General features: G+C 47.0%; 2 protein-coding genes and 1 pseudogene across 2 annotated transcripts in view; 2 read left to right on the top strand and 1 right to left on the bottom strand.

Moving 5' to 3' along the window:
• The window catches only part of ATPsynbeta (ATP synthase, beta subunit), a 33939-nt gene extending 8509 nt beyond the window's left edge, over positions 1-25430 (top strand). The window contains exons 6-9 of the mRNA XM_050187930.3: positions 1537-1681; positions 7197-7409; positions 14277-14478; positions 25176-25430. Of these exons, the coding sequence (XP_050043887.1) occupies positions 1537-1681; positions 7197-7409; positions 14277-14478; positions 25176-25273 (658 nt within the window). The 3' untranslated portion in view covers positions 25274-25430. The remainder of the gene's footprint in view (positions 1-1536; positions 1682-7196; positions 7410-14276; positions 14479-25175) is intronic.
• Positions 2031-4878, bottom strand: LOC140215944 (uncharacterized; annotated as a pseudogene).
• Positions 14489-21207, top strand: LOC140216105 (tigger transposable element-derived protein 6-like). The gene is made up of 2 exons (XM_072286418.1): positions 14489-15052; positions 20369-21207. The coding sequence occupies exons 1-2, from the start codon at positions 14899-14901 to the stop codon at positions 21205-21207; spliced, it is 993 nt and encodes a 330-aa protein (XP_072142519.1). The 5' UTR covers positions 14489-14898.
• Positions 25431-27797: the final 2367 nt, after the last annotated feature.

Here is a 27797-nt window from a genome sequence, read left to right as displayed (position 1 = left end):
ACAAAAAGTGGAAATACTATGTGTTAACCGATGCGCACACAATAAGCTGGTACAGTTTATGCGCATATAAAACGCAGTATGTTCAATGGCCTCCGAGTCGGGGATTTGACTTTTCTACTTTTAAAATTATTCTACTGTTTAAGCAGGTAGGGCTTAACGAGGTTTTACTGTGATCAAGTGGTCTGAAAAAAAAAAAAAATCTAATGGTAAAAATTGATGTAGTTGTGTTTCACAACTCGGCACGATGGTAAATTCATTTGCTTTTGCTTTCTGTTGTGCTACATTGAAATACAATAAATGTTGTGGTGGTCAAGGTTGCAAGTTCGTTTCGCATGAACTAAATGTGCATTACGTCATCGCTAAGGGCAGATATTTAGTGGGGCACATTGACTCTGCATCGCTGCCAGTTCGAGCCTCGTCAGCCAAATCAGTTTTGAATATTAGGCTCACATGCAAACTTAGGTTGTTCCAGCCAGTGAATGCACATGTAAATTGGGCAGGCATTTGTGGTAATATGGTAAGTTGCATTTTTGACTGGCTGATTGCTTAACTCACTCTGCTTCATGCATAGTCGTTACTCCAGCTTGTACTTGTTATCCTGCACCTGATCTGATGTAGTCTATGAGCGGGAACTTATCAAGGTCATGCTTTCTGCATCAGCTTGCTGCCCGTGTGCCCCACTGGCTATGTGTTAACCAGTGCTACTTCGTCGGTAGTCTGCAAACAGAGCTGCAGTTAGCATCCAAGAACGCTTTGCAGCAGCTGTAGAGCACTCAGAAGGCTGAAAGACAGTGAGACACGAAACAGCATACGAAATTTTGGTCCCCATTATATATTGGTTCTGTGGAGAATGTTGCAGTACTGGGTGAGAGTTTGGATAATTGGACAGGTGTAAAAAGTCTGAATTTATGATGGGTCTGGCCTGGGAATCCCCTAAGTGCAGTAGCACATTTTTGTTAAAGTGTGACATCATTCCTGATTGGTCATTATTGACAGCTGCTGTTCAAGGGTATTTGGTGATGTGCGGACAATATTCTGAAACTGTGGGCTCTATCTCTGCATGCAGTGCAGTACAGAATGGGTGAGTCTTGTTGCTAGCACTTTACATTAATCAATAGGTTTTGCCATTCATGTTTAGTTAAAACACTGATGTGAAATTGAGCTGCATCCTGTCAGTTTACGGAGGCAGTGTATGCTTATACCGCAGAGCTTTGCTCTTTGTTTTTTTCTCCCCTCTTTGCGCCTAAGTCAAGCACTTAGGTTCATTCAGTTGGAAATATTCATGGAGGCCATCTGTGTCTTAACACTGAAAACGAAGCATGTCTGCGTCGTGCTACCAGAGGACTTGCACTGTGTGGACTTCTTGATACTGCTGACTGGCTTATACAGTTGACAGTTCTTGCATGTGTCATCTTGCTATTCCTAAAGTACAAATGCTAACATGTCTCAATGCTGTCCTTTGATACACCCCTTTCAAGATGGCAGATGGCTTGCCTCTAAGGGCGGCTGAACAGTGTTCATGTTACTGATGTGCAGGTTCACCCAGGCTGGCTCTGAGGTGTCCGCCCTGCTGGGCCGTATCCCCTCGGCTGTGGGTTACCAACCTACACTGGCCACAGACATGGGTACCATGCAGGAGCGTATCACCACCACCAAGAAGGGCTCCATCACCTCTGTACAGGTGGGCAGCCTTGCTGGTTTCTCCTTGCCAGCATATTAAGGGGGGATATGGGGATCAAAACTAACTTTTTTATTTACCAGCCGATTCTGATGAAATTTTGCACAGGTGTTAATAATATCACATAAACAAAACTGTGAAAATATGGCTGCAATATCTCAAGTACTTTTTTGTTTACAATATTTTTCTGCTTTCATTTTTGCAAAATGCCTGCACACCTGTATATTGATGCTAGGAGTTCAAGCAAACATTGATAGCACTCCTACATGTATTCTCCACACAGTGACATTCCTGTAATTTTTTTAACCTAACAGAATGTTTTTATATTCTTATTCTTTGGCAGCTACTCCAGCTTCATGAAAATCTCGACTGTGAAAACAAGATAACAAATTATTGAAGCAACTATTTTGAAAACAAAACATGTCACTGTGTGCAGTGATGCACAATGAGCGTAACAAAACAAACGGTGTAAAAATATTCATAATGGTGGCTGAGATATTGGCTTTGCAAGGTGACCTTGGTGGTAGAAAAAAGTTTTGAGAAAAAGGCGTTTGAAGTTTTGGGCCATGTTTATTCGTCTAGAAACCACCGGCCTTGTAGTTGCAGGTGTCAGGTGCATCTCTTGGCTTCTTGAATCTGCTATGCTTTCCTTCATGGGCTTTCTGTGCCCTCTTCCTGCGCAAGGCATCTTTCTCGGCCGCTCGACGGAGTCCATGTCCTGCAGGTTTCACGCCAAGCGAGGTGCAAAACTCCGTATAAGCTCGAAGGGTGCCACTGTTGAAGCGACACACTGCCTCACTTACGGCTGTCTCTACAGCAATCAGGGAAGCATTTTTATCCTTTGGCATGATTGACCAAATCACGGAGTGCAGGCTTTCTGCTGCGTTTTGAGTTTTTTTTTCCTTTGCAATGTTCCAGCAACTGAGGCTCAAAGACGCTGGAGAACTGGCAACATGGCCTCAGCTACATGCGGTTTCAACTTGTACTTGTGAGCAGGCTGCGGTTCCTCTTTTGCTTCTGCTGCTCGATGCCTACACCAACTTGTCGGGCCCGCAGGACAGAGCTCGTGGTGCGGTTCTTCATCTGTAGAGGTGACGTGATGAAACGTTGCCATGACTGCTCTCTCCATGTCCTTCACATCCTCGCTCCCTCTCAAGGCCATTCCGTAGTAGCTTGTCAGCCTCTTTATGAGGTCTTGTGTCAGGCCCCCTCGGCCACCAAGTGGTTGGTCTCTACTGCTCTTAGTGACCAAAGTGCGCAAGTTTGTCCCCATCCTTTTTTCAACGTGATTTACACAGTCCTCTTTGGAGAACTGGATAAACCCGTAGGTTTGGTCCTCACAAAGCGCCAAGTACGTCCGGCTGTCCCCATCGCACACTATATTGGTGTAACGCAGATCATTCTTTGTCAAGGAGCGACGAAAGAGCTCAAGTGCCGCCTCCACCTCCATCCTGCCGGATTTCACATCCGTGTTCTTCTGACATTGATGCGCCTGCCTCCACGCATCATAGTCACTGTCACCTGGCTTTGGCCCCAACATGCACCCATGACAGTAGTTCGAGAGGACTACAAAGTCCAGCACTAAGCCACTGTAAAATTCAATCACAGCCCCTACACCAATGTGGCTACTATGACCCCGGGTCATCCACGTGCCATCATAAATGACTGTGATGTTCTTATGGAATGTTGGGTCCATTTCGTTGTAGACTCTTTTGACAGCTGCAACAGCATCAGTGCACACGTTTGTTGCAGTTTTGCTTGCAGCAGGCCTGAATTTAGCTTTCAGGTGCCCCTGAAATGTCTTCTGATGAAGCCCCCTGTACGAAACATTCATCACAGACCAAAAGTCTGTAAGGGCAGTGGCACCTTTCCCTATGCTCTTGATTGCTTGCATGGACCTCAGGTTCACCTCAAAGGCCTGGCTTCCTTCTTCTCTTGGTGACGACCACTGTGTTTCCGAAGCACCGCATGCTGAGCAACGTAAAACCATCTTCACGGCAAGGCCAAGCCTGGTTTCCGGCACTACCGCTATCCCCGGCTGGAAGCACTGATGGCACGGTGTTTTGCTAAGAAGCGAATTCACAGCGGCAACTTGCACAAGCAAAAACTCGCTTGAGTCCGTCGCCACCGAGCATGCTCCTCCAGCCGTCAACCCCATCTTCCGTTCGGTTGCCGGCACAGAACCAAGTGACGCGCGGACAGTGGCAGCAGTCATATTCAACTCCTCCAACAAGATGAATTGTGGCTCAAGATGTGACTGTATGGTGCGGCCGTTGCTGATGCACGGTTCGTCTTCACGGCCGGCAGACGCACGCGCTTGGACCGCACTTTCGTCGTCCATCTCGGTGACGGCGGTGGCACAATCGGGGTACGTCGCGGAGCGTTCACAGGACGTCGAAGGCCCGAGAGCATCGGGAAAGGTCGTTATCAGTTCGGTATTGTCACCACTGGAACACAAGGCTGTAACAGCTCGCGAACTGCCCGGCAATGCGTCGACAGTCTCTCTTGCAAGCTCGTGCGCGGACACATCTCCGCTAGGCCTACTTATCGTTCGGATGTTCGGTGGCTTGCGCTTGCGGCTGCCGAAGCGGTGCTTGGTAGCGAATTTCGTCGTCCACGTCCGCCCAGTCATGCTCGAAGTCAGAAAATGAAATAAAAAACTCAAATCCGAATAAAGCGATTAAGCGGCGGCGTACCTCGAGTATCCAACGCGTATACAAAGAGGCAGCGGCCAGCGCGCGAAGAAACGGGAGAAGCAGACGCCGCAGCAGCTCGCTTCCAGACTCGGCCAATGGGGCGCCTCATAGAACGCACGTGACGAAGCAAGCCAATCGGCGGCCGTGACAAGCTGCTCCGCGACCTTCAGACTTTTTGTTTTTTTATGCTTGCTCTTCTCTCTATCAGGAAATGAAAGGGAGGAGTCAAAAGGCGAAGAAGCACGCTCTTCAACGGTACCAGCATGGCCGCGCCGCGTACTGCCGTTCCGGAGCTAGGGACGCTCGAAAACCGCGACTTTTCCACCGATTTTCACGAAATTTTCGCTGTATTGCCTTATGTATATATTTATTTATGGTACTTAGCAGTCGTTTTCAGCGGAAATACTTGAAAATATTATAGAAAAGGGGTCAAAGATTCGAAATCTGCAACTTTCTAAAAAGTGATTTTTTGGTCGTTTTTCCAGAGTTGATCCCTGCGTCCCCCCTTAACATATTTACTTGGATTTATGTAGGCGAATGCAGTTAAACCTCAATACATTTAACGAACTTTAGTATAACGAAATTATCAGTATAACAAAGTATTTAACTTTTCTTGACCTCTTGTCCACAGAACACCATCTATTTAGAACCTCAACAAAGTGTGGTTCTATGCGATTCCAATATAACGAAATTTCACTTTCGCAGCAAGCGAATGCTGAGACAATAAATGGAAACTTCGAGGGACGCAGAGGGTCAAATGATTCAATTAGAAGCCGCTGCTTGCAAACGCGCCTCTCAAGTAGTGTGCGGTGCAAGAAGAGCGACCCCCGAAGTGAGGCCACATCATGTTCCGTATAAAGTCCAAGTGCCATAAGATGCTATCATGCCCCATACACTTTGTGCTTTAGGTGCAAGTGAAAGAGTGTGAGGGTGAGAAAGAAGGATGGTGGCTTCACGAGTGCCGCCTTCCCGTGCAAGCAAAGGGAAAGGGGGGAGGGGAGCAAGCTCACAGTAACATGATCAAGGGCGTGCGAGGGGGGGGGTTAAATTAGCATGCACTGCGATTTATGGTGTACGTCTTGGCCGTGGCTGTGCGTGGCTGTAAGTGCAGCTGAGCACATGTGCAGCGGCGCACCCTGCTTTAGACTTAACCTGCTACGTGTGCGAAGAGTGGGCTTGCCAAGACGGCGTGGCATCATGTAAGCAGTCTTCGAGTGCATTTAGTATTGAAGGTTGCGTACGTAATCTTGAGTTTTAGTGACCCATTGGAGCTAGAGGCAGGCAAAGCATTCGCTCTCCGCTGCCGGCACTTTTCATGACGCTATTAGCCGTAGGGGCTGAGTGCACGCGAAAGCTTGGTTGGCTTCGTTTAATTCGTACTGCCGATGGGAAGATAACGTTGGCTTGGCATGAAACCGTATTTGTCACCAACCCTCAAATTAATCAAAATTGTTTTCTCATTGAAATGTGCTTTTTTCAGAATTTGGAAAAGCTCTGCAGCCCCTTTTCATGCGAGAAAAATTGATCAGCGACTGTACTTGTTTGCATAAAAGGTCGAATTTCAATGTAACAAAATTTCGATATAACAAAACAAATTGTGAATTCTGTCTATTCCTTTATATCGAGGTTTAAGTACTTATGAAACATAATGTACGAAAGTCGGGGGTCAGCTTGGATTTAAGGATTCGATTTGGCTGTGACTGACACTGTTGACCACAGAATGTTGATACTACAGCCTACTCTCGTTATAACGGACCCTGATAATCTGACAAAAAAACATCCATTTTATCCGAAGTCCATGATATCCAAAACTCCTCACTTCCGAAACTTTCGTCGCAATGTCTAACAATTTTATTGCTAAGAATGAGTGACGGATGTCCAGAGTAAAAAGGCAAGCAAAAAATTTGTTTCGCCCTAAAGGCGAAGTATGGATTGCGATCCCAAATTAAGCAAGATAAGCATGATAGCAGCAGTGAGCAAATTTACCTTCGTGCTGTCTCTCGCTTCAATGTGAACTAAACGCCGAAAGCACAGTGCATACGTAGCTACTGGCACTGGGCGCACTTCGTCCCCATCGTAGGTCAAGCGCCGTGGTTGCTCAGTGGCTATGGTGTTAGGCTGCTGAGCACGAGGTCGCGGGATCGAATCCCGGCCTCGGCGGCCGCATTTCAATGGGGGCGAAATGCGAAAACACCCGTGTACTTAGATTTAGGTGCACGTTAAAAACCCCAGGTGGTCGAAATTTCCGGAGTCCTCCACTATGGCGTGCCTCATAATCAGAAAGTGGTTTTGGCACGTAAAACCCCATAATTTCCCATCGTAGATCGCTTTCAAGATAAGGAACCTGTGCGACTGAGCACTTTGTCCGCATTGCAGATCGCTTTCAAGATATGGCGGTTGCTGTAAGCAGCAGCTGCTGGAGTAGAAACCTCTTTCTTGCCTCGACGCCCCCCCCTCTCCCAATCGTGCCTCATAGACGAAAGAAGGTTGTGGGTTTTCGTCCCGCCTTCCTCTCTCCCTCAAGCGAGCATTATTGAGCCGCGATCATCTGACTCTCGCAGGTTAGTTGTCAACCTTTGTCAACATGGCAAAAGTATTTTATATGCCCACTTTTGAAAAAAATTCCGCTAGTTTCGTTCGCTGTATTGCGGTTTATTTAATGGCATGTGTATGCAGACTCCCCAAAATTCTGCTCAGCTGAGCTTGCTCTGACCTGTTGCTGAGATTCAGTGAGCTTGTAGTAGTGGTGCAAGTTGATGTGCTTTGTCTTGGGTGATCATTCTGTAAAGAAAGTGATTACAGCGCTATACACTCCCGTGCAGGCCATCTACGTGCCGGCTGACGACTTGACGGATCCTGCGCCAGCCACAACTTTTGCCCACTTGGACGCCACCACTGTGCTGTCCCGAGGTATTGCTGAGCTCGGAATTTACCCTGCAGTGGACCCCTTGGACTCTACCTCTCGTATCATGGACCCCAACGTTGTCGGGCAGGAGCACTACGACATTGCACGAGGTGTCCAGAAGATTCTCCAGGCAGGTCCACCCTCAAATGCATAGTTACCCCAGATATTTTGGAATGGTGTCAGTGTTTTATATGCTGTGAATGAGCATGTAGCCAGGTAATACTGTGCAACAGACTTTCAAGTTCATAATGTGGTCTGTGGTTGGTCAGAATGAGGAGCCTGCGGAGCAGTGTGAGATTTCAACTGCATTGGGACTAATCTGCTGTTTGCCTTACTGTTGGTGTACTGCAGCACAGTTGGTCTTTTGTGAACATACTGAATCATTGAATTATGTGGCACTGGCAGCAGGTGGCAGTTAACGATTGCAGTAGAACCTCATTCATATGTTTGGAAAAAACAGTGCAAAAAAAACATACCATATTTACACTATTGTAAGTCGACCTCACCATATTGCGTGACAGTTAAAAAAACAAAAGATCATACTTGAAAGTGCATTTCATAACGAAAATTTATTAGTAGCTGGCATGATCACTGGACTACTTGTCTTCACTTGTGCCATCGTCCTCACTATAGTCGGATACAAATTTAGAAGAAAGGGGAGGCCCCGCCCAGATGACCGAAGCGCGACAGCAGATTGCCTCCGCGACTAAAATAGTCCCGCTCGAAAAATCGTGCTCCTGAAACTCAAAATTCTCGGCATAAATAGACTTTTGTATTTTGATGACTGGTTTAGTAGCGCTCTCATGTGCTACAGCACATGCCGGATAGCGACAGAAAAATAACCCCGTGCCTTCTACAACGCTGCTCGTCGTCTGCTCTTTAGCTTTATTGCAAGTGACAAAAGTAGAAAGAGCAGCTCTGGATGGCTTTTGCGCTTGTTTACATGTACACGGCATATCTACTACCGTATTTACACGATTGTAAGTCGACTCGAATGTAAGTCGACCCCCCACATATCGCGTGACCGAACAAAAAAAAATTAATAGAGCATACCCGAGGGCACATTCGATAACGAAAATTTATTAGTAGCTGACATGGCCACTAGACTACTCGTCTTCACTAGTACTGCCATCGTCATCGTTTCTGCGGTCCCACAGCGCGTCGCGGTCCAGCGAAATTTCAAATTTGGCAAACGACCGCACCAGGACATCTTGCAGAACAGCAGCCCACGCCAAATGCACCCAACCACACGCAGCCGTCAGGGAGGCTCTTTTGATAGGTCCGGTTGGCGTAATTTCGCAGCCTTCTGCTGCCAGCCACTCGTTGTACTCACGGCGGAGCAGAACCTTAAAATTAAGGCGAAGGTCCGGGCTTGTTTCATGACCACGTCGCACTTCACTGGCAGAGACCAATCACGCATTTCAGCGACGTATGCCACAAGCTTAGCCTACAGCTACGAAAAGCGTTCGGACTTTGGCACGTGGGAAATTTCTCACTTGTTGTCACAGGTGAAAATTTCGCTTCGCTGCAGTCGCCTCTCGCACCAACCGTCTAGAAACATCGAAATTGCGGCCCGCTGTGCAGTGATTTGTTTCTTCGGCGTAAAGGATGGCAGCCCTCTTGAACGCTGCCATCCTTTACGCAGCCCTCTTGAACGATTAGTGGGCCTGGAGCACACATGACGACTGGGGAACCAATACCATGCCAATACCAATGCCTTCAAACAGAGAAAGAGAAACCAGCGAGCGGTGCCTGCTCTTCCATGAACTACCGATACTCCCCGCAAGCGCCGCTGTTCTGAGGGTGACGCCGCTTCCATCAACTATCGACACCCCCATGAGTGTTGCATGCACTGTAAAACTCTCAAAAATGTTGAAAAACCCTTCCGAAAAGCGAACAAACAAGCGCGATAGCGAAAAGATACGGGTAGGGCCATAGAGCAAACAAAATTCTATGTTGTAGCTCCCGTTGGTATCGCTTTTTATTTGGTGGGGCCATGTTTCGGTTTCGATTGTAAGTCGACCCCCCAACTTCAAACTTCCAAATTTAAAAAAAGGGGTAGACTTACAATCGTGTAAATACGGTACTCGTTTTCCAAGCTTAAGGGGGGACATGGGTTGTGGAGATTATTACCTGCATCTTATGGCCAAATCTGAGGAAAATATACAAGCTTACATAGTTTTTCGTGCTGATTTCAAGTATGCAATAATCTTTCTTGTAGGTTCATTAGTTCAGGAGATTGACGGTGCTGCCACTCTAATGTTTCCGGAGACAATGGAAAAAAAACTGCTCAGCAGAAAGTGAATATTATTGCATAGCTAGATACTATAATGTGCAATAACTGCAATGCTGCAAAAAGTTTTCAAACGAAATTTTAATTAGCCATTCTGCAGGTGATCAAAATTCTTTCCTTGACCTAAGGCTACCACACCAAAAGAAAATTCATAAAATGGAAATATACATACGCACAAATTTGAAATTCTGCTCTCAGCACTTTGTAATATGTAGATTAGGCTTTCTGCTAAAGAAAGAATTAGTGCTCTAGGTGTTCTAGATCATGAGATATCACTTCGACAGTCTAGTGAAGTGACCCAAAAACATGTTTTGAGAAAAGTGAGAAAACGTGCAAAACCCTACTTTATTTACAAATTTACAGCTGTAACAGCTCAGTAGGCACCAGGCATGTAGTCCTGCTGACTCCCAGCCCTGGTGTGCCGCTTTTTGAGGGACTGGTGCAAATTTTCTGATGCTTTGCATTTCTTGGCTGATGCTGTCATTTGACGCCTATCTTTCTCGGCCATGAGGGTGCGACTTTGCTCGCTCGTATTTAGACATAGTTCTTTCATTATGTCCTTTGACGCCCTTGCCCTTGCACACAACGATGTTCCCAGTATGACCCACGTTCAGTTCGGCGTAAAGTTCGCGAATCGACCGCGCGCAGTCGCTCGTCAGATTACGCGCCGCGCGATCGGCCGCTGGCGTCAACTTCGTCTTCACGTAGCTCTGGCACGTTTTCGTGTGAAGAGCCCGACGGCTGATGCCCATCAACGAGACCAACGTCATTGAACGCGGTCTGTCGGTTCTCCGTTGCCTGCATGGCACGCGTAGCCAAAGCGTTCACAGCAAAGGGTTTCATTCGTTCAGCACTGTGAACGCGCGGCGAGCTCCACACCGACGCAATCTCTCCACAATTTGCGCACATAAAACGCAGCTTCACAGCGAGTCCGTATTCCCGCTCGTCTCGGACGATTTATAAGGCACCACTGCAGATGTTGCAGTTCGCAAATGTTAATAAAGTGTTCACGGCACTCAAATCCACAATCGTAAACGTAGTCCCATCAGGCGGGCGAAGTGCATCGTCGGTACTGTCACCCACACTCGCGTTTCCTCTCCGTCGCTGGAGCGGAAGACAACTCCGATAGCTTTGCTTTGACTTTCGCTTCCTCCTCCTCCCGCTTGGAGGGTTGCCGGTAGATCGTATCTTGCCGTACGCGAGCGCTGGGTCGAAGGGTCAACGGCAGGCGGACTTGTCACAGTATCCGCAGCAGCCGATGCGGTCGTTAGGCCTGCCATTGCTGCATCGACGATTTCGGCATCGGTCGCTGAGGTTGTGGCGTCCTGAGCGTTTTGCAGTGTTGAGCAGCGTTTTTTGAAGTTTTCGATGAGTGTCCGTCCCACTTTTTGCGCACCAAACTTGTGCCGCGTTCGAAATTTGCGTTCCGTTTCAGATATCGCGTTGACACTGGGGCAAGATGGCGCACCTCAGTGCGCGGCTCCAAGCGCGGAGCAGACGATGGCCATGCAGTTCCGCCAATCGGGAGGCAAGCTCAAGTCACGTGCACCGAGCGACGAATAGGAGGGCGTTCTAGTACCTTTCTTTGCCGCGCATTTTATAAGTGGCCAATGGCTGAATGGGGCCCGTTCTGGCGGGAATTTGAAGGGAAAAGTCGCCTCTTTCAAATGAGACCAAGATGTCCGCGCTAGCACACGTGGAAGAGCAGGCGCGCGTTTCGGAAAATATGCCGTTTCAGCGCAAGTTCCGCCTGAAATTCAGCTAGTACATGTCGTATAAGGCGTCACTGCGGCTAAAATACTGATGTTATCGGTATGAAATTAACAATATAGATGCAATAATAGCTGTACATTCCAAAAATGCAAGAAAAAAAATCGAGTTTTTTTCGCGATTTTTGGTCGCCACAACCCGTGTCCCCCCTTAAAATGAATCAATTGCTATTGAAAGTACTTGTATAAAACAATGCATTTATCGCGACCATTACAAACCTGGGGTGAGAATACGGTCGAGGCAGGAAGGTACAAAAATGCTTCATTCGTTGTTTTAAATAAATACTCTTGGGTTTAAATAGCATAAAATTTACATTTTTTTGGTTTGTGTTTTCACAGTTTCACAGCACTCATTCTACAGCTTGCGCGTGCAGTGAGCACTGGTGGACAGCAATCAATCGACGTTGCTACACAACGCTCGAACACCGTCGCTAGACGCTCGGCTATCTCGGTGATCATTCACGCTAAGTTGACGGCGACAAATCTTTGCGTTGAAGGCTTCTTCTGCAAATATTTTCTGTTGAGACACTCGTAAGTTTGTTTCATGCGCGCACACTTTTCTGATTTATCCTGAGAATGGTTTTGCTCCATCACTTCACCCCGTCCGACGAAAAACGCAGCGACACAGTACACAAACACACCTGCCGCTAACAGTAGGCAGCAGTCTTTGGAAAACTTTTCTCGTCGTAACTTCACTCAGGAGCAAAATAAAACATGAAACAAACACGCAGGATGTGTGTTCGTAGCAGTCGCCGCAAGATCCTGTTTTCAGACAAAGTGTAGCGCAGCGCCAGCGATGCTCGCTGCAATGTTCCTTCGCCGGATCACGGCTGAGAATAAACGCACGCGGCACAAATGCCGCATTGTAAGCTCGTAGTAATATTTCCAGCATGATAGACCATCATAAACAGTTCTGGAATTCACTCTAACGAGTGGCTGAAGCACATAGGTGACGCGACCTCGCCCAGTTTGAAGCACGGGCGGCCACCTTCTCTGTCGGCGTGTTCACCGGCCGTCCGGCTGATGACGTTAGTCCAGAGTGTGCGTCCGGTAATGGGTGCTCGTGTGCCTCCGCCTCGGAGGAGTAAACGCCGCCTTTTTCCTAAAGTTGTATCCGACTATAGTGCTGTCATCGCTGCTACGGTCCCACAGCGCGTCGTCGTCCAGCGAAATTTCCACATTTGGCAAACGACCGCACTACGACATCTTGTGGAATAGCAGCCCACGCCGAATGCACCCAACCACACGCAGCCATCGGGGAGGCTCTTTTGACAAGTGCGGTTTGCGTAAGTTCGCGGTCTTCTGCTGCCAGCCACTTGTACTCGCAATGGAGCAGGTCTTAGAAAGGTGAAGATCCAGGCTTGTTTCATGACCATGTCGCACTTCACTGGCAGGGACCAGTCACACATTTCAGCGACGTACCCCGCAAGCTTGGCCTACAGCTTCGTCTATCTTGCGCGCACCACTCTTTCTATACGGTGTGTGGTGGTGGAATCTATGGAAAATAGCAACAGCAATGTTATTGTGGATAGCTCATACGGTGACAACTGATAAACTGATGGGTAAATGGGTTTAATAGTTAAGGGCGGAGGAGGGGATCTGAACTTTTTTGTTTCTTGGCAGAAAAGGCTGAAATTTGGCACACACACTGCACATTGCAATAAAGAGACAAAAAAAATTTTTTATTATGATATCTTCATTAGTTATTGTTTTATAAGAATTTATAAGTCCTTTGCATGTGGAAATCCTGGCACGCTAAGGAAACATGCTAGGGATCCAGAAATACTTCGTACGTTTGCCCAAATGTCTAATCTACATCAAGACAGTGTTTGATTCCTTTTCTTAGTGCCCTAATAATTTTTTGCTCAACATGAGATTCATGTGACTGTGCTTCTCTGCATAGAGCCATGTAGTTATTGTGAAATAAAATAATGACTTTTCAGGAGTGTCTTTGTGTATGGCAGCTTATGGATCACGTCAAAACAGGATCAAAATCATCCAGCCATTGTTGTGCTATGCTTTCCATGAGCAAGGTGACAGACAAAAAAAGTGAGATAAAGCGGGCTGCAAAGTTCAGCAAGCAGTGCAGATTTATTAGAACACACCAGGGCTGTAAAATTTGACATCATTGCTGTCTGGCATCTTGTTGCACCTTTACCTCTTCGTTTGGTGGGTTTGGGAAATTTATTATTGGCCTCCCTGGTCCATCAAATAGAACTACTGTTCAATTGCGACAACTCGTGAAGAGAGTTGCGAACACTGCATGCATGCACTTCTATCTTCACCGCTGACACGAAATTCAGATCAAGGCATGTCTGAATGGGGCAACGTTCGGGTGACAATTCGTTCGGTGAATCTGCGGTTATCACACTAGCTCGTCGATGGTTGGGGCTCGCCCAAAGGCTGTGTGATTGTGTTGCACTATGTATCAGAAATTGAGTAGTCTTTGCCAGCGATGATGATGCACTGCACACTGACAAAAATTCTTTTTTTTTTTCAGTTTTAGTGCAGTTTCAGCAAAACCATTTTGATACAATGTAGATTGGCTTTGCAGGTGCTAAAACGTGCAGTTTTCCAAAAAAATTTTTTGCGATTTTTGCAATCTGATTACCACGTCCTCCCTTAATTTTGGAGCTTTCCGTATAATGACCTCTCAGAATAAGTTTGCCATGGTCCCCTGAAGTTCATTATATCGAGAATTCACTTGAGCTTATTGGCTGCTTGTGAATGTAAAAAATTTTCTTCCCAAAACATTTTGTTTATCGAAATATTTGGACATTTTGGAGTCTCTACTTGTAAGAAATCTTTTTGGATCTGTAACTAAGCAATATAATTTTGCTTTGACGTGTCATTCAATATGAAATTGTACAATTATTCTTGTGTGCACATTGCATAGCTACAGCCCTCATGCCCTTTTACTGTTGTGTTATTTTAGGACTACAAGTCACTCCAAGACATCATTGCCATCTTGGGCATGGACGAGTTGTCTGAGGAGGACAAGCTGACTGTGTCTCGTGCCCGCAAGATCCAGCGTTTCCTCTCGCAGCCTTTCCAAGTGGCTGAAGTTTTCACAGGACAGGCGGGCAAGTTTGTGCCCCTCAATGAAACCATCACTGGCTTCAAGCAAATTCTGAATGGTAGGTATCACTTGCCTGTTTGCTCAGCTGCATGTCATTACAGCCGACGACCGATGATTCGGACATCGCAGGGAACGTAAATAAGTCTGCACTACCATATGTCAGAAAAAAACGAATGTATCCAAAAAAGATAATGTTATTTACATTTTAAGACCCCTGTCGAAGGAATAAGTGGTCTATTTGTTGCTGTATGCACTTCCGCTTGCATGCAACCAAGTACGCCTGTATTTCGGACAGTTTTGTGCTGTCACTATATGCCGATGCAAGGACTGCAAAGGCTCCAGTCCGCACGTGAAGGCCCCGAAGCACACGGCACATCACCGCCGTCCGAGCTAGATCTCCACAAACGTTTTGGCGTTGTTGAAAGACTATGCGAAGTGTGACATATACAACGCTGACGAGACAAGCCTGTTTTACGAGATGCTGCCGTCAAAAACCCTCGAAATGAAAGGTCAGCGTTGCCACGGTGGGAAACACAGTAAGAAGCGCGTGACCGTGCTGCTGTGCGCCAACGCGGACGGATCCGACAAGTGCCCACCGCTAGTCATTGGGGAGAGTGCAAGGCCCCGTTGCTTTAAGGGGGGAGGAGGGGATCAGAATTAACTTTTTTGTTTCTTGACAGAAAGGGCTGAAATTTGGCACACACACTGCACATTGCAATAAAGAGACAATTCTAAAATTTCATTAGGATATCTTAATTAGTTTTTGTTTTATAAGAATTTATAAGTTCCTTGCTTGTGGAAAGCCTGGCACAGTAACGAAACATGATAGGGAGCTGGAAATACTTTGCATGTTTGCCCAGATGTCTAATCTACATCAAGACAGTGTTCGATTTTTTTTTTTAGTGCGCTAATAATTTTTTGCTCAACATAACATGCACATGACTGTGCTTCACTGCATGGAGCCATGTAGTAATTGTGAAATAATTAAATAATGGAAAGATTAAGAAACATTTCAAGACTGTCTTTAAGTACAGCACAGCTTGTGGATCACAGCAAAACAAACTGGACCAAAATCAGTCAAGCCATTGTTGTGCTACGCTTTCCACGAGCGAGGTGATTGACAAAAAAAATGCAATTGAGAAAACTGGCTGCAAAGTTTGCAAAGTTTTAAAAAGCACTGCAAATTTATTAAAAAGCACCAGGGCTGTAATATTTTGAATCATTGCTGTCAGGCATCTTCTTACACCTTTGCCTCTTTATTTGGTGGGCTTTGGATGCCTTCTCCAGGCGTTCTTTATCCTTTTCTTGCGCCGTTTGGAGTAGTGCATGACCTCCATTTTCACTGCCAGGCCGAGCCTGGTATCGCAGTGTACACCCACAGAACGCTGTTGGCATCTTGGGCACAGAGCTTTAGCGATCAGAGTTCATCGCGGAAACAGGCATAATAATGAACTCGCAGTCACAAGGGGCCTAAATTTGTTCTTGGCATTGCTGCTTCCGCTCAGTCGCTGACACTGCGCGAAGGGAGTCGCGAACGCTGCATGCCTGCGCTTCTGCAGTCACCGCTGACACAAAACGCGGCTCGAGGTGCGTCTGAATCGTGCGACGATTCGTCTGGTGAGCCTCGAGTCACCATGCAGTATGTAGCTCATCGACGGTTGGGGCTCACTCGCAGGCTGCGTGTCCCTGTCGCACGATGCATCGGAAACGCACACCGTCTCTGCCGGCGATGGAGACCTTCGACCCGCGTCGCCTCCAACAACGCGATCTCGGTTGCTGACTCGCGCGGCCGTACGCACAGGTGCGAGAGCCTCCATTGGCACGTCTTCCGGTGGCTTAGTTATCAGTATCGATGTCACAGGGCGATTGTCGGCTTTGCTGCTGGAATAGCACGGTGCAAGACAACGCGGCACGTAATCCGCGTGTTCAGTCGGGTTCTCCGCTTCTCCCGCTGGCCGCCGTCTTTTTCTCGCCGTAGGAGGCTTGCGCTTCCGTTTTCCGAAGGCATGCTTCATTTAAAAGTTCTTTTCGAACGAGCGACGATCCATCACTGACCTGGGAGCTTTCATAAATCCGAATTCTGCGAGTGTCAAGCGAAGAACGACGCCGGCGTGGTTTTCAAAGCAGACAACTGCCGTCCGCTGTGGTTGCCAGCTTGCCCGCTGCTGCAGCAGCAACCAATGGCGAGACGCCTTTCAGTACGGCAACCAATCGGAGGCCCGCTTTCATCGCAGGGCCCGTGTGACCGCCTTTAGCAGACCCGCGCTTCTTTTGTGTTTGTGCGTTTGTTACAAGATGGCGACGACCGAAGAATTCAGAAACGGAATGGCGAAACTTCGAGCGTTCGAACGATACCAAGATGGCGGCGTTCGGTGGCGGGAAAGACGAGTTAGGGCTCCGCGAACTGCGGTGATTTTACGCGATTTAAAGCTGTTTTCTCTCCCTACGCACTGATAAATTAATTTTTTTCGGGCACTTTTAGTGCGTTTTCAGTCAAACTATATTGATACAATGTAGATTAGGCATTGCAGATACCGAAACGCGTCGTTGCCAAAAATCGATCTTTTTTGCGATTTTCGCGATCTGATCCCCGCGTCCCCCCTTAAGGGGGGACGTGGCAATGAAAAAATTTTTCTTTATTTATGGGAATAAATTTACGAAATTTGGCATGCAGGTGTGCTTTGTTATGCTGACATCATAACTGAGAACACTTGACATCCTCTAATGGTCATCCCCCAAATTAATTAATTAATTACACATAAATTTGTCAACATTTTCATACCAGCATGTTCAAGAAAGCCCATTATGTGCAATAAAGCTATTGGTTTATTTTTTTAAATGCCGAAATAAGCACAAAAGCTTTTTTTGAACTTTTCTGTGCATGTTGTCTTACTAACGACCTTTGCAAAAAACTCCTTATAAATTTTTTTATGAGGTGCAGGTGAAAATGGACAGCTTTATTGCACTCATCAATGTTTCATGATCAAAGTGCAAAAGACTGAATGATTCTGTCTTCATTGTGAAATTGCACTGGGATTACTGAAAGCAACTGCACAAAAAGTGAAAGCTGAGAAAACAGGGCTCAAAGTTTTATTTGCTGGAAACATCAAAATATTTACTTTGAGCACCTAAAACCCGCCTGGAATGTAGTCCTTTGGCAGTGAGGACACATTTTCTTTACATTTTGAGGTAATTTTTCGCTTCTTTACAGCAGTTTCATGTGCCTTCGTTGCCTTTTTGATACGTCGTGCATCCTTTTCAGCAGCCCGCCGCAGTGAACACGACCCTGGACTGTATCCCAGTTGCGACGTAATTGTTTGCAGTGCTCTTTCACAGCCAGCATTGAAACGGCACACTGCATCTGCCACAGCACTTTCAACACTCAGGAGTGAAGCAAACTGATTTTTTGATTGGAGTGACCAAATGACATTGTTCAGCGACTCGATGGCATTCTGCGTTTTGCCTTGCTGGCATCTTTCAAGGAGTTCTCTTGCAGATAGACGTTTATATATAGGCAGGAGTGCTTCTCGAACATGTGCAGGAAGCTGCAGCTTGTGTGCAGGGGCTGGTTGACCTGAGGCCACCGCAGAATTAAACTTGCACCAAGAGTTCACGCCAGTGGGGCAGTGCTCGTGATGCGGCTCATCATCGGTCGATGTTACATGGTGAAAAGTAGCCATGATGGCCTTTTCCATAGCAGGCACATCATTTGGGTTACATCTTATGGCTAAGCCATGATAATTGTTAATTTTTTAATTAAACCCTGTGTTAGGCGGCCCTTTCCACTCATGCTGAGCTCACGGTCCTTGCTCTTGTTTTCCTCAACAAGGTTGCGCAAAGCAGTTCCCATTCTTTTCTTCACGTGATTCACACACTCTTGTTTGTGTATGGGTATGAAACCATACACCTTCTCTTCACTGAGGGCAATATAAGTGCGGCTATCCCCATCACAAAGGACATTTGTGTAACGGAGCTGGTGTTTCTGGAGAGACCGCTGAAACATGGTTTTTGCCGCAATTACTTCCATTTGCCCTGCTCTTGCCTCGGTGTTTTTTTGGCATTGTGGTCGGTGTTCTTTATGCCACTCTGAATAAATACTGTCACCAGGCTTGGGGCCAAGAGAACATCCATGGCAATAATTGGAGAGGACACAGTGGTCCAAGACAAGGCCAGAATATAATTCAATAACACAGCCAACACCGATGTGACTTGTGTGGCCCCTTGTCATCCAAGTGCCATCATAGATCACATCAACGTTGCCTGGGGCGCATCCAAGTTCCCTGTAGATCTCTCGCACCTTCTGTGCACTTTCGGACTCTATTGTCATGGCTGCTGAGGCAGTGGCAGGGTGACTGTGCCTACGGTGCAGCCTTGCATAGGATTTGTGATGCAGTCCTCGATGAGAAATGTCCATGTGGGAGAAAACATCATTCAGTGTGGCTTGCTTTTTGCCTACTGACTGCACAGCTCTATGTGCACGAACGTTCACCTCAAAAGGGTTGATCTTCTGAGTGCCAGCACATCTTGGGGATGACCACTTTTTGCTTATCACCCCACAGTCGTCACACAACAGTTCCATTTTAGTTGCAAGCCCAAGACATAGCCCAGTTTCAACACGAATTGGCGTTTTCCCGCACTGAGTGCAGCTTGCTGCACATAGCAGCTCGTTTAAGAGTGCTTTATGTACAATGAAAAATGATGACTCGAGAACCACGTCGTCAGCACACCTTCCTTCTTTCAAAAGTTCAAATTTCCTCTTTGTTGCAGAGGTAGATGACAGTGCATTCAAAACATCTGCTCTTGTCTCCGCTCGTTTCGCAATCTCTTCATTCGTGAGAATTGGTGCTGAAATTCGCAGCTGAATATTTGACGCGACGTCCGCTCTCGCCGATGTCACACTGCCGTCACGGCCACGCGCGGGTGCGCCTTCACCAGCGCACGCAGGCGCGTCGTCACCAGCGCACGCGGTCGCGTCGTCAGCACAGCCCACGGTCGCGTCGTCAGCACAGCCCACGGTCGCGTCGTCAGCAGAGCCCACGGTCGCGTCGACAGCAGAGCCCACGGTCGCGTCGACAGCAGAGCCCACGGTCGCGTCGACAGCAGAGCCCACGGTCGCGTCGACAGCACAGCCCACGGTCGCGTCGACAGCAGAGCCCACGGTCGCGTCGACAGCACAGCCCACGGTCGCGTCGACAGCACAGCCCACGGTCACGTCGTCACCAGCGCACGCGGTCGCGTCGTCAGCACTGCACGCAGACGCGCTTTCCCGATCACCCGCGTGCGCCGGTCGCACCTCGTCGACACGGGCAGCGGCCTCAGATTCTGCGGGTAGTTTTCGCCTTCTGTCCCACGCCTTTCGTCGTTTTCCGTACGCATGGGCCGTTCGGAACTTGCCTCCTTTGGGGCTCATCACGGAACACGCGCGTTAGGGTAGTTTGGCTGCTACGATGGTCAAGCACAATGAACGGAACGCGCAAGGCGCTGCAGCGCCAATGCGCGCGAGTGTGTTTCACGGGCAATTCAAATGTACAACAGCCAATAGGAGCGCTCCATGTTCCCCACGTGACTACTGTGCCCAATCACGATGCCGCTTTTACCTCTTTCGCTCTCGTTTGCTGGTGTTATTTTCCGGTGGAGAAATACGGCGCTGCGGCTATCTTGAGCTCCGATCTCTCCCCTTTACGATGATACCAAGATGGCGGCGCTGCGTCATCAGATAGCTGAGCTATCCGCGGTGCGACGGCGCCTTCAGAGGCCCGATTTTTTCGCAATTTTTGATAACGGCGCTCTACGAAAGTGCGTTTTTATCAATTTATACCGCGTATTTTGTTATAATATTTCACTACGAAGTAAAAGAAGGTCCGAGGATCGCGAAAAAAAATAAATAGGAAAATCGAAAATTTTGACAATTTTGACCATTTCGACCACTTCAATTGCCGCGTCCCCCCTTAAAGGTAATAGGAGCCTTCCCGTAAAATATGTCGCCAACAGCCGCTCCTGGATGACGCAGGCCATTTTCTCCGAGTGGGTCGCGTCATTTAACTGCGACATGAGGAGGCAGGGCCGGCGGGTGTGCTTATTGCTGGACAATTGCTCCACTCATCATATTCTGGATGTGGAGCTCACAAATGTGGAGCTGAAGTACTTTCCGCCGAACTGCACTTCGATCATACAGCCACTTGACCAAGGTGTCATTAGAAGTCTGAAGTGCGCCTACCGCCAGCGAGTGATGCAGCGTCTCCTATTGAACGTGGAGACCGGTCGCGACACGAAGTTAGAGCTGTACATGGCGCTGCAGATGATGGCTGCTGCGTGGGCTGCAACTGGATGGCCAGTTATCGCGAACTGTTTCACGCACGCTGGCTTCAAGCTCGGAGATTCAGACACCGACTCCACTGAGGATGCTGCTGACTGCAACGGAGCAGTGCATCCGCCAGCAGACGTAATTGCGTCCTGGGCGGCCCTTCAAGGTGCCGGAAGTGTGCCATCCAGTGTCGAGCTGGACGACTTCATCGACGCTGACATCAATGTGATCGCCCGGGAGGAATTGAGCGATGAGGACATCATAAAAAGTGTCCGCGACGACGGGGGGCAGTCGGATGACGACGAAGTGCCAGACCTGCACCCACCGGCCACATCACGCGTACTGGATGCGTTCGATATCATCAGAAACAGCGTAGCTGTGCATGACGACGACATCGCGATGCAGCTACTCGCCGAATGCGAAAATCGCGTCATGATGCTTCTAGGAAAAAAAAGGAAGCAGTCGACACTGCTTGACTTCTGAAAATAAAAGTTTGTTTGTGGTTTACCAGTTCAGGATAGCCATATTTTTGTGAATTTCACAACAACGAAATTTTCGCTTCTACGAATTTTTTTCGTGCACCGTCAATTTCGTTGTAGCGGGACTCGACTGTAGTTGCATATTTGATGTGAAAACTTCTGCTCCAATGATGTTGTGTTGCCATCACGACCACATGCGGACGTAACGTCGCCATCGCTCGCAGTCGCAACTTCACCGTAGCTCGCGGACGCGCCTTTGCCGTCGCTCAGTTGCGTAAGTGTTCTGTGGTTGCGTCATCAGCACCGCACGCAGGTGCACTTTCCCAGATGCCCACGTGCGCCGGTTGTGCCTCGTCCACAAACTCGGGCGCATCCGCTTCTACGAGTAGTTTTCCCCCTCTTTTCCACGCCTTGAATGGTCTTCCGTAAATGCGGGCCATTAGGAACTTCATTCCTTTGGGGCTCATCACGGAAAAGGTGCATAAGCTGCCATGATCGTCAGTCACGTTGATCGGAACGCGCAGCTCTCACAAATGTGCATGCGAGAGGTTTGTCAGCAATTCAAATCTACAACAGCCAATAGGAGCGCGCCATGTGCCCCACGTGACTGCTATGCCCAGTCGCAATGCCCCGTTTGCCTTTTTTTCGCTTGCGTTTGCTGGTTTATTTTTAGGTGGAGAAATGCGTCGCTGCAGCCATCTTTAGCTCCGATCTCTCCTCTTTACGATGATACCGACATGGCAGCACTGCGTCAATGGATAGCCGGGCGATCCACAGTGCGACGGGGCCTTCCGAAGCCAGATTTTTTTGCAATTTTTGATGATGGCACTCTACGAAAGTGCTGTTTTCTAGGTTTATACTGCGTGTTTTGTTATATTTCACCACGAGGTAAATAAAGGGCTGTGGATCGCGATGAAAGAAAGAGAAAATAGAAAATTTTTACAATTTGACCACTTCAATTTGTCTTTCATGAAATTCTGTGCCTCTGGATTATCCCAGAAGTGGATGAACAAGGGAAGCATCAGCCTGGAGCAGCATTGACAGCGAGACTTGTTTGCCAACTTGTCCAAAATGTTGGCTCTCTGTTGTCCTGTACCATCCCTGTGGCCCGTCTTTCCCTGTGTTTGCAAGTGTAACATAATTATTCTGTCAGTGTTCTGCTCTTTTGTATGATAGGCAAAGGTGTGCTATCAAGGTGTCTACCAATTGGGAAAACTGGGAATTCTCAGGGATTTGAAAAGCTTGGAAATACTCGGGGAATTTGTGCTTCTATCAGGAAAAATTGGCTGCAATATTATTGAAAGGAATGAAAGTCGCACTAGTGCTGGCTCAAGTAACAGAGGAATCGTAATGAATTGTCTTTGACACCGTGTCGTTGGCTGGAGGAGTTGCCAGTGTACAATCAACGGTGGATTTTACGGATGCCCTATATTTAGGACATGCCCGATAATTTGGACGGCTTCGCGGCACCACCACGTGCCCCATAGTCAATGCATAAGAACTTATGAAACTTCGGACGCAAGAACACTTCACCGATTTTCCCGTCTTTCTGACGTGACTGCAGCTCCAAAACGAGATTAATCAAAGCCACCGCCGCCACCATTTTTATTATCTCGCCGCCTCGAACCAGCGCTCTTGCACGCAGATCCGCTGGCAGCTGTCGCCACCGCTGCGGCAACGCTAGGCCTAGCTGCTTCAGCGTTCGCTACTGTTAGCGATTGCGTTGACTTAGCCTTTGTAATCCTCGCCAATGGCCTCGACACTCGGAAAGCACGACGCTTTATGCCGCTTTCCAAAAGTAAGCTTCGCTTTAATACAGCAATGTTACACGGTGAAGCATATGCGAAGTATTGCGGTGAAGCTTAAGTGTGAGAAGGGGCAATTGTCATGGGACCCAGTATGTATTCCTTAATTATACACCTGTGCAGGCCCCGTCTTCTGTCGCAGTACGAGCACTGGTATGCCTAAGTGTACTGGCAGGCCTTCAGAGCTTTTTCGGACATGCCTGTGGCGATTTGAGACCTCAAGGACAGTAAAAGACGTGCATTAATTTTTTATTTCGGACTGCCTTATTTTTCGCACGTTCTCGCGGAGTCCGAAAAGTCGGGCATCGTCTGTACAACTGACCAAGAGGATGCTTCAAATGGTTCGTGGGGTGAACGTGCAACAGCAGGAGGTAGATAACAGAAAGAACCGACACATTGAGGAATGAACTGGAGTCTTTGAATGAGCTGGAGCTCAAAAAAGTGTTGGCTGACACTGAGATGCAGGTGTCCCTTGTCCAAACCAAAATAAGCTTTTTAAAACAGTGAAACAATACTGAGGTGTGTGCGGACTGAGAGTATGGCAGAACAGCTGAGGTTGGCCTTCCAGCTGCTGGGAGAGAATCTAACTTGTGACTAAGTTCGGGCCTCATACCAATGAGCTTACTATCAGTTAATAGAAATAGCTCATGTTTGAAAATATTTGCTTCTGTATGCTCTGTGTGCATCACTTTTTATTCGTATCTTAATATGTTCGGCTCGATTTTCAGTGGGCTTTGCGATTTCTTTTCAAAGAGATTTGATTTGCCATGTATTTTACTACAGTCGCCGACCGTTTATTCGGACGTCACGGGGACTGCGGAAATGTCCGAATAAACAGGTGTCCGACAAAGCAGATTAAGAAACAAAAAATGAAATCCTTTATTTCCACGCACTTATTCGGGCTCGGCAGTAGGCTTGAAATCGTGAATGCGCCGTTGCACGCTGTTCCGTTTACGCGCAATCAGATAAGCCTGAATCTCTGAGAGGGTCGTACGGTCACTATAGGCGGCTGAAAGCAGTCACTGCTTGTAGACACTCCGCATGCGACGGCAGCGTAGCACATGGTGCGTCATCTTCAGACTCAGTCATCGTCCGGCGGTGCAGCAGAAACCTGGCGAATGATCTCGCCCTCGTCGAGTTCTGCGCATGTCAGTACAGCAGTGTCAGCACCTGTGAAACTGTCAAATGAGACGGTGTCCAGAGTCGCAATGCTACCACTGCGCAGGTTTTGGCAGAATATTTTCCGCGTCAGTAAGGAGCACATCTGAAGGCGACAAATCTTAGGCCTCCCGGCACCGGCTTGCCGGCATTCCCCAGCGCAGTCTGCGCGGGCACTGTCGGCTCCATTAGACACTTGACACGATGTTTCCGTATGCCGCGTTGGGTCACCGAAACCTCGACACAGCACACAAAACAAACACCACCGTGCCGACACCAGTCGCACAAACGAAAAAAACGTGGCCTGCTTGCAGCGTCGTGCGCGAAGAAACAAATCGGCTGCTGGATTGTCTTGACATGGCTTACTAAGCTGTAACTGGAACTGCTGCAGAGCCACTCTATCGAACCAGGCAGAAACGATGATGAGCGGTTTTTTCCAGTAGCGCCACTTCTTGGGGCAGCAAGGAAGCTCCGTTCAAAACAACAATGGCATTCAGCAAGTCGAACCATGCACCGGTCAGAGTCGGTGCATGGTGCTCTCGTCCGAGTTGGCTCAAGGAGTGTCCGAAAAATCAGACGAGAGGTTTCAAGGTGTCCGAACTTTCGGCAGTTGTTATACATTATGGTCTATGGGGAGAATGGCGGTGCTGCGAAACTGACCGAATAATCGGGCATGTCCGAATTTTTGGAGTCCGGAAAATCGGTCGGCGACTGTAATTCCCCTCTTTTTTTTTTTTTTTTTTTTGAAGATAGACACTACCCCCTATTATTCAAACTGGATTAACTGGTTTTTTTTTAACATTCTTACTAGAGAGTGACAGCATTTTGCGACATTGTGTCAGCCAGTCTTGACATAAAACAAGGTTCTGTGTCACTCAGGGAATTTCGCAAAGGCATTCGGGGAAAACCTGGAAACCTCGGGGAATTTGGATGCCATCTTGCTAGACACCCTGGCTGTTCTTTGGCATGTGCACTCTTTCAGCTCTGCCAAATGTTTATGTTCTTGCAGGTGAGATGGACCACCTGCCCGAAGTTGCATTCTACATGGTGGGCCCCATTGATGAAGTTCGTGAGAAGGCCGAGAAGTTGGCAGCAGAGGCCACGTAAAGGGTGTCTTCAGCAAGCTGCATGTACAGGACAGACGAGTGACCGCCGCTAGCCACACATCAAGACTGCCATAGGGTAGCCATCATTGCTTTTTTTTTTTTTTAATGTAGCGGAGGTGTTAATAAAGGAAGGTCTGTGTCTTCCTTGTGACCTGCTATTACTGGTTCTTATTCACTGATTGGTGAGCTGGGTCAGTCATGACCTTGTGGCTGCAAAATTTGCCTGTGCTTTGTCAGTGACTCAAGAGAGTACTGTGCTATCAGGCAATCTGGCGCTGTCCACCAGAGGGTGTCTTGTTCACTTGTGGGATGTTCAGAATGCAGTTAGCATTGCCCCATGATGCCAGTGGTTAATGTTACCTTTTAGTAGACAAGCAACATCCCTTGATGTGGAAATTGTATTCTGCCACACATTTGTTTTTCACTTTTCAAGCAAGTGCACAATGAATCTTAATACATGCTAGCACATTCATAATTGGTCACCATAAATAATTGTTAGCATATTTTCTAGTAATAGATTAATAGTAATAAATTTTCTTTTTACATATTATTTATAGCTGTTGCAATAAATGTGTTCTTGCAATGGTTGACATATTGGCATGTTCTCATTGAATTTGCATTAAATTTAGTTTGCAAGAAAACTGCACATATTGGCTGTTAAATTTTTTTGGCTACATTGTGCCTTATTGTGCATTTGCAGATTGTTGGCTGCATGAAATTTAGGGTTTGACAAAAGCTGTCCTTTGAGGATAGTCCTGGCTCTAAGTAATAACATGGGACTCTACTCAGCGAAAGACGAGTGGTTTCTTGGTGGTTTGTTGTCAGTAGCTTTCTTTCTTTCTTCTTTTTTTAGGAAACCATTGTTTCTACTTGTTTTTCGGTCTTTTTCACTCACATGATGCAGACTAGACTATGCGGAGATCTTTGAATTTTGAGGAGCTCCTCCATGAACATCACTTTACCATTTAGGGGCAAGACAGCTGTAGTCTGCTGCTGTAGCTGGGCAACACTGTTTTACTCTGGCTGGGCACAATGAAGTGGTAGGAATGGTGCACCAATCTGTGCTGACTGGAGTTTGTTGCTTCATGCTGCTCCAAAAGTTTTTTTTTTTACCTGAATCGTGTCAGTTTTCGTGGTGTGAAAATTGGGATGCTACCACGCAATGCTAATACAAAGCGCAGTGCCACTGCATTCGTTCGTGGCCTTGCAACCAGCGAGGCTGCGGTTCTGACAGCCGACCATAATCTAATTCCTATTATAGCCTGCCAATTGTGTGGTGTGTGAGAGGCTACAATGAGTTGAATGACCATGCTGGCCTTGCAACTGCAAAATCAACACAGTAGTTTTACGCATTGAGGGCTGATGTGTGATGGCGCTATGTAGACAACGGTAATCTGTGTCCATTGTACTTTTTCCTGTAGCTCGCTTCCAGCTTCATTAGCTGCACTGTATTACTTTTTTTTTTTCAATATAATTTGAAGTCCTTGAGTTTAGCATCGGGCATTATAACCACACGCACAAATGTTTGTGTTACTCATTGAGAATGTTTGTAGTAAAACTCATTGTAAAAAAAGTTTATATACTGTAATGTCTGGTGCAGACCTTCCTAAGGGGGATTATTGCTGGGTGTGCAAAAGCACTTTAGTAGGGGAAGTTGTCGGGAACATTAAGGGCCAACTTTAAAAATGCACCTTGTAAACCCTGGAAATTGCAAAACTGTTTTCGTATTCAATTGACACATTTCGTCTGATACCTACCCATTCTGCTTAATATGGCTAAGTGATTCCATTGGATTCCTGTATGTGACATCTGGCATACCTGGTAGTGCACAAATCTTATCAATGGTATATAGAATGGCGTAGCTCTAAGAAATGGCAGTAAAAAAAATCTGAGGTCACCTAAGCACTTCTTATGAGTTGTGAATGTGAAAGCATTGATTACTTTATTTATTTATTTATTTTATTTATTTATTATACCCTCAAGGTACAGTTGTACATTGCAGAGGGGAGGGGGCAAAGGTAGATATGGAGGCAAAATACTATCGATAAAAAAAAAGGTCAAAATCGAACTCGAAGTCAATAATTAAAGAAAAAAAAGGAAAGTAAAAAAATTGGACTGGCAGTGTTAGATAAGTAGCTTGTACATTGCAAACATGGTAATAAAAATAAGAATGGTAAAGAAACACTGAAAGCATAAAAATTGCATAGTTTAACTGAAAAATAAACAATGCATGGCTTAACATGCAAAAGAAAAATGTATACAAAATACAAGGCATAACTTAAAAAGAAATGTGGCATGGGAGCAGTTACTATGCATAAAAATCTGTAAATCTTGTAAAATGAGACTGAAGTGTTGTTTTAAAGTTATCAGTGTTGGGTAATGAAGCGGGCTGAGCAATTTTGTATTGCCTCTAGGGACTGTATGGGGATGTCATGTCCAGGATCCCATACTGATTGCATACTCAAACTGTGGGCGAATATAAGTTGTGTACAGTAAAAGTTTTAGCGATGATGGTGCTAGGGAAA

This window comes from Dermacentor andersoni, chromosome 2 (genome assembly GCF_023375885.2).
Source record: "Dermacentor andersoni chromosome 2, qqDerAnde1_hic_scaffold, whole genome shotgun sequence".
Taxonomy (NCBI): domain Eukaryota; kingdom Metazoa; phylum Arthropoda; class Arachnida; order Ixodida; family Ixodidae; genus Dermacentor; species Dermacentor andersoni.
Note: the sequence above shows the minus strand (reverse complement) of the source record. Positions and strands in the feature narration are given on the sequence as shown.